Here is a 7,500-nt window from a genome sequence, read left to right as displayed (position 1 = left end):
TAGAGAGAGATGTACATATAATAAAAGAAAATAAGAAATAAAGAAAAAGACAGACAGAGAATGAGACAGACGTAATCAGAGACAGAGAGAGAGAAATGTACATGTGATAAAAAGGAGAAAGAAAGATACAGACAAAGAACGAGGAAGACATGGTCAGAGTGAGACAGAGTGAAAGACAGAGAGAGAAATGTCCATGTAATGAGAGAAGAGAAAGAGAATGAAAGATTCGGACACAGAATGAGGACAACATGATCAGAGACTGAGAGAGACAGATGTACATGAAATAAGAGAAAGAACGAAAGATACAGACAGATTACGGAAGACATCAGAATACATGGTCATAGAGAGAGAGAGAGATGTACATGTACTGTAATAAAAGAGAAAGAACGAAAAAGAGACAAACGGAGAATGAGGAAGACGTGCCCAGAGTGAGACAGAGACTTTTTTATGTGAAAAAAAAGAAAGAAAGATTCAGACAGAATACATGTAATGTGTGGAGGAGAAGGAAATAAAAAGAAAGACAGCGAATGAGGTGTAAATGTATGGGAATAATCAGAAAGAGAGAAGGAGAGACAGAATGAGTCAGACATATAAACAGACAGACAGAAATAAAGTAGAGACGGAGACAGACGGTTTTAAACTGAGAGTTGCAGCTTTTTGATTGGTTGTGTCAGTTGTCTCTCTTTTGATTGACAGGCTTCTGAGTGAAGAAGGGTTTCTGTCAGCTCCAAAGACAGACAGTCAATCTGGCCTTCTCTCACACACACACACACACACATACACACACACACACACACACACACACACACACACACACACACTGTGACTGATGTATTCAAAATTTGATTGGCAGGTAAAATTGAAATTATTGAAACTGAGAAGGACCTCTTCATTCAAGTCAGCTCCTGTGGACACACACACACACACACACACACACACACACACACAGAGCAGGGGTGAAGGTCACACATCCTGAATAAAGCTCCGATTTCCTGCTGAACTGAAGAAGTGATGTGAAGACCTCATCACTCATTACACTCATCACTTCAGTAGTGCAGTGTGTGTGTGTGTGTGTGTGTGATGGGAGGACGACATCGGCGCTTATGCCAGTGACACCTCTAGATGTTAAAATGTGAGGAAATGACCAGGTAAGGTAAAAAAGTCGTAAATGAACACCGCTGTGTTGGACTCACAAGACGGTCTAAGAGGACAAACGTCTTTCATGTGCTTATTTTGGACAAAATGAAGGTTGTGTGTGTCATATACCGTGTTCTTGTTGACCATCCTGGTGTGTGTTTGTGTGTTTGTTGCAGGGATCTAAGCGAGAATCAGATTCAAGGCATTCCCAGGAAAGCGTTCCGAGGAGCCACGGACATCAAAAACCTGTGTGTGTGTGTGTTTTATAATAATAACAGTAAGGGTTTAATAACCTCAGTGTTACACAGCAGCAAAGCATGAGGAGTTATTATGTTTTGCTTATATTATACAGTAATAAAGAGCTTATTACTGCCACTATAATTATAGTAATAAAATATAGTAATAGCTAAATGTACAGTTACACAACAGTAACTATATAGTACTAATATAAAGCTAGCACAAGCATAATTATACAGCTATAAAATATACCGGTTTAATAGGCTCATGATTATACAGGTCGAGAGTATGCTGGAGTAGTAGGGTCATAATTATACAGCCATAAAACATACCGGTTTAATAGGCTCATAATTATACAGTTTGAGATTATGCTGGAGTAGAAGGGTCATAATTATACAGCCATAAAATATACTGGTTTAATAGGCCCATGACTATACAGTTTGAGAGTATGCTGGAGTAGTAGGGTCATAATTATACAGCCATAAAATATACCGGTTTAATATGCCCATGATTATACATTTTGAGAGTATGCTGGAGTAGTAGGGTCATAACTATACAGCCATAAAATATACCGGGTTAATAGGCCCATGACTATACAGTTAGAGAGTATGCCGGAGTAGTAGGGTCATAACTATACAGCCATAAAATATACCGGTTTAATAGGCCCATGACTATACAGTTAGAGAGTATGCCGGAGTAGTGGGGTCATAAGTATACAGCCATAAAATATACTGGTTTAATAGGCCCATGATTATACAGTTAGAGAGTATGCCGGAGTAGTAGGGTCATAATTATACAGTCATAAAATATACTGATTTAATAGGCCCGATGTTATACAGTTAGAGAGTAAGCCGGAGTAGTAGGGTCATAATTATACAGCCATAAAATATACTGGTTTAATAGGCCCGATGTTATACAGTTAGAGAGTAAGCTGGAGTAGGAGGGTCATATTTATACAGCTTTGAAATATACTGTTTTTTATAGCCCCACAGGTATGCAGTTATAGAGTATGCTGGAGTAATAGGGTCATAATTGTACAGCTATAAAACATACTGGTTTAATACTATCACAGTTATAAAGTATGCTGGAGATGTAGGGTCATAATTATACAGTTTTAGCATATGTTGGTTTAACAGGGTGACGAACAACTGTAAAGTACACTGCTGTAATAGGACCATAATTATAGAGTCACAAATTATCCTGGTTATTAGGGGCTCAGTTATACAACTATGTGTTATGACGCTGTAATAGGGTCATAATTATGCAGCTACAAATATACTGGTTTAATATGCCCACAGTTAAACAATTATAGAGTATGCTGGTGTAATAGGGTCATAATTATACAGCTATGGAATACATTGGTGTCATAGGGTCATAATTATACAGCTGTGGAGTACGCAGGTGTAATAGGGGTATAATTATACAGTTATAGAATATGCTGTGTAATAGGGTTATAATTATACAGCTATATAATACACTGGTTTCATAGGGTCATAATTATACAGCTGTGGAGTACACAGGTGTAATAGGGTTATAATTATACGGTTATAGAATATGCTGGTGTAATAGGGTTATAATTATACAGCTGTATAATACACTGGTGTCATAGGGTCATAAATATACAGCTGTGGAGTATGCAGGTGTAATAGGGTTATATTTATACAGTTATAGAATATGCTGGTGTAATAGGGTTATAATTATACAGCTATACATAATACACTGGTGTCATAGGGTCATAATTATACAGCTGTGGAGTACGCAGGTGTAATAGGGTTATAATTATAAATTTATGGTGCACACTGGAGTAATAGGGTCATAATTATGCAGCTATAGAATATACTGGTGCAAAAGAGTTATAATTATACAGCTACAGAATACACTGGTGTCGTTGGAGTTGAAGTTATTCAGTTATGGTGTACGCTAGCGTAATAGGGTTTCAATAATGCAGCTGTGGAATATGCTGGTGTAATAGAGTCATAATTATACAGCTATTAAATAAGCTGGTTCAAGAGATTTATAGTCATACAGGTATGGAGTACACAGGTGTAAAAGGGTTATAATTATACATTTATGGAGTCCCCTGTTGTAATAAGGTTATAATAATACAGGTATAGACTACACTAGCAGGATGTGGCTATAATTATACTGTTATGGAGTACTCACAAGGGTCATCACTATACAGTATTGAAATACGCTGGTGTAATAGGATCATAATTAAACACCTATGGATTATGCTGAATAAATAATGTTATAATTGTGCATTCCTAATATTTAAGATGGTATTAGCTTCATCTCTTTTTGTCTCTTTTATTTTTGTGTCTCTCAGGCAGTTGGATTATAATCAAATCTCATGCATTGAAGATGGTGCATTTCGAGCGCTGCGGGACCTAGAAGTGCTGTGAGTATCAGCGTGTGTGTGTGTGTATGTGTGTGTGCGTGCATATCAGAATGTGTATGCATATCCTTTGCTGTACTGAAGCAGATTTCCAGTGGATTATGTGTGTAAATCCTGTTAAAGCAGACAAGGAGTGCGATGATAGTAAGGGGATTATGTCACTTTCTGTTATGGCAGACAGTATTACACACACACACACACACACACACACACAGCTGTTTCTTTTTCCTGGACAGTCATATCCGTCCTTTAATCCCCGCTGAGACTCTGTGTGTGTGTGTGTGTGTGTGTGTGTGTGTGTGTGTGTAATTTTCATCTTTTTCCTTTCTATATTTCTCTTTCAGAACACTGAACAACAATAATATATCTCGCTTGTCAGTGGCCAGCTTTAACCACATGCCCAAGCTCAGGACATTGTGAGTATCACTCACACACACACACACACACACACACACACACACACGCTCAGTTCCTCATATAATGTGTGGGTGATTGTGGGTGATTAAGGCTAATGAGCATATTACGATGGATTCTGTGGGTCACATGTGAGACTGCGGAAATGTGTGTGTGTGTGTGTGTGTGTGTGTGTGTGGCTCTTCTGTCATAATTGCCTATTAGATGTCATTTATACCTAAAATGACTAATCACCATTTCAGCATTCACCTCCTCACCAACACGTGTGTGTGTGTGTGTGTGAGAGAGAGAGAGAGAGAGAGTGATAAAGAGAGCGAGACCTTTCATCTAACCTTTTCTTTCTCTTCATCTTCATTTCATCTTATTCTTTTTCTCCATGCTTTCCTCTTCCAGTTTGTCACTTAACTTTTTTCTTTTTTTTTACTTTTACTCTTTTTCTGCTCACTTACTTTAGTCTTGATTTATGTTTTTTAAACACTATTTTGTCATTTTATTTTCCGCTGTTTTTCATTTTTCTATATTGCTCTTCTTTCTTTTCTGTCTTCCTTTTTCCTTTTCTTCTTCCTTGCTTTCTTTCTTTCATTCCACTTCCTATATTTTTTTTTCTGCTCCTCTTTTCTTTTTCTTTCTTTCTTTCATTAATATATTTTCTTTTTCCTCTTCTCTTAACTTTTCTTTTTTTTGGCCTCTTTCTTACTCTTTCTTTCTTTCTTCTTTCCTTTTATTCTTCTTTTCCATTCAGAAACTCTTGGCTTCTTCATTATTTTGTTATACTTTTCTTTCTTTCTTTCTTTCTTTCTTTCTTTCTTTTAATTGATTTTGCTTCCCTTATTTTCCAATTCCTGTATCTTTCTTCCTCTTTTCTTTGTTTTCTCTTCCTTTTTTCTTCTTCCATTCTTTCCTCAGCTTCTTCCTCTTCATTTTCATCTTTTTCTCTTTCTCAATTTGGCAGCGTAGAAAACCACACACACACACACACACACACACCTATACTGCTATAGTGCATTGTTGGCTTTATTGATTTGCCGTCTTTGTATCTCTAGTCGTCTTCACTCCAACAATCTCGTCTGTGACTGCCACGTGTCCTGGCTCTCTGATTGGCTGAGACAGAGGCCCCGCCTCGGCCTCTACACTCAGTGCATGGCTCCGCCCCCGATGAGGGGACACAACGTCGCCGAGGTTCACAAGCGGGAGTTCGTCTGTTCCGGTAAGCGTGTGTGTGGGTTTCAGTTTCTGTCCGATCATTAGAAGCGTCTGATCACGTTGGCGTTGGTCTCAAATAATTTATTCAGAAAAAAAATTGTGCTGTTTTTTTTTCTCTCTCTCTCTAATGGAATAGACGGTTCATAGTGATTGGTAATTGTGTTCATAAGCCTTTAATTAGATCTTTTCACAATCTGGCAACCTGTTTTTCTTTATACCCCCCTTCATCTCTCCCTCTCTCTTGTCTCTCGTCTCTCTCTCGTCTCTCTCTCAGGTTCCGTGTCTCACTCCTCCTGCAGTGTCCTTCAGTGTCCTGAGTTTTGTTCCTGCAGTAATAATGTAGTTGACTGTAGAGGAAAAGGTCTGACTGAGATTCCCACCAACCTTCCAGAGACCATCACTGAGATGTGAGTATCGCACACACACACACACACACACACACACACACACACACTCTTTAATTGCTGTTTTGTCGTCTCCTTCTTCACAGTCGTCTGGAGCAGAACTCCATCAAGATCATCCCTGCTGGAGCCTTCACACCTTACAAACGTCTCAGGAGGATGTAAGTGTGTAATGTAGTCTGCGTCTGTCTGTCTACCCGTCTGTCTACCCGTCTGTCTGCCTGTCTACCCGTCTGCATGTCTGTCTGTCTGTCTGTCTGTGTATCGGTCAAGGACACGTTTTTGTAACTTGTGTGGATCTGTGGATGCGCTGAGATGACGTGAGGTCACCAGATTGTTGTGGTTCAGTTGAGGTTGATGAGGAGCGAGGATGTCAGTGTGGACATGCCCTTTATCTCTCACGCTCGCAGAGCGAAACACTAAACTATACAGAACTGTACGGAAGAGGAGAACTCATTAAAGAATGCGTTCTGACTTTTTTTCTTCAGAATTTCGACTTTTTCCTTGGAATTCTAGACTACCCTAACTCAGAATTATGACTTTTTTCTTGTAATTGTTATGTTTTTTATCATAATTCTGACTTAAATTTCAGAATTTGTGCCTTTTTTCTCAGAATCCTACTTTATTCTCAGAATTGTGATATTTTTTACCTCATAATTCTGTCTTTTCTTATAATTCTGACTTTTAATTCTTATAATTTTTCCTTTTTTTGTCTCAGAATAGTGACTTCATTTTTAGAATTTTAACATTTTTTCAGATAATTTTTTTTTCTCTCAGCATTCTTACTTCAACCTAAAAAAAATTACATTAAAATCAGAATTATTCGATTTATATTCAAAACAAGAGTCATACGTCTAGACTACCCTAACCCTAGAATTATGACTTTTTCCTGTGTTTTTTTCTTAGAATTCTGACTTAAATCTCAGAATTTATACCTTTATCTCAGAATCCTGATTTTTTTTTTTTTTACTTTAATATCAGAATTATTCAGTTTAGACTACTGTGGACTGTTCTTACCCTGGAATTACGACTTTTCTTTCTCGGAATTGTGACATTGACTTTTTTCAGAATCTTGACTTTTTTCTTACTTTAATCTCAGAATTATTAAGTTTGGACTACTGTAGATTTCTCTTATCCTAGCATTGTGACTTTTCTTTTTAAGAATTATGACTTTTTTTATCTCAGAATTCTGGGAAAATAAGTACTCAGGATTTTATGGTAGCTCAAGTCTTCTTCTGTAGTATCAGAGCTTAGCTCAGCATTTTATCTAGAAAATAAGACCTCAGACTTACAGCGTATAAAAAAAAAACGAAAGACTTAAAACAACATAAATGTAGAGATTTCAGGAGAATCCTAACAACAGAAACAATACCGGATTAAAACGTGACTATAACAGCAGGGTGCTGAAATAACTAGAAATTAAAACTGGGGAGGATCAGCCAAGTGTAGTGAAGAGACTGGAAGCGGAGCTGTGAGTGGAAACGAGAGGGTGGAGTAGGAGAACCTGAAGAGAGAACAAAAGCCTAGTGCAAGAAACGTAGAATAACAACAAAACTACAACACATCTATAATAATAATAATAAGAAGAAGAAGAATGAAAGCAAAAAACTACTGAATATAACAGTGAAAATATTGAACAAAAAAAAATATATCAACGATAACCACAATATAGTAACATAATACAAATATATTTTTGTATTTTTTGTTTTTTCA

General features: G+C 37.3%; 1 protein-coding gene across 5 annotated transcripts in view; it reads left to right on the top strand.

Moving 5' to 3' along the window:
- The window catches only part of slit2 (slit homolog 2 (Drosophila)), a 70,734-nt gene that overhangs the window by 40,873 nt on the left and 22,361 nt on the right, over positions 1–7,500 (top strand). For all 5 annotated transcript variants that reach the window (XM_053479941.1, XM_053479939.1, XM_053479940.1 and 2 more), the window contains exons 5-10: positions 1,314–1,385; positions 3,701–3,772; positions 4,114–4,185; positions 5,227–5,390; positions 5,661–5,793; positions 5,877–5,948. In XM_053479941.1, the coding sequence (XP_053335916.1) occupies positions 1,314–1,385; positions 3,701–3,772; positions 4,114–4,185; positions 5,227–5,390; positions 5,661–5,793; positions 5,877–5,948 (585 nt within the window). The remainder of the gene's footprint in view (positions 1–1,313; positions 1,386–3,700; positions 3,773–4,113; positions 4,186–5,226; positions 5,391–5,660; positions 5,794–5,876; positions 5,949–7,500) is intronic.

The sequence above is a fragment of the Clarias gariepinus genome, chromosome 20 (assembly GCF_024256425.1).
Source record: "Clarias gariepinus isolate MV-2021 ecotype Netherlands chromosome 20, CGAR_prim_01v2, whole genome shotgun sequence".
Taxonomy (NCBI): Eukaryota; Metazoa; Chordata; class Actinopteri; order Siluriformes; family Clariidae; genus Clarias; species Clarias gariepinus.
Note: the sequence above shows the minus strand (reverse complement) of the source record. Positions and strands in the feature narration are given on the sequence as shown.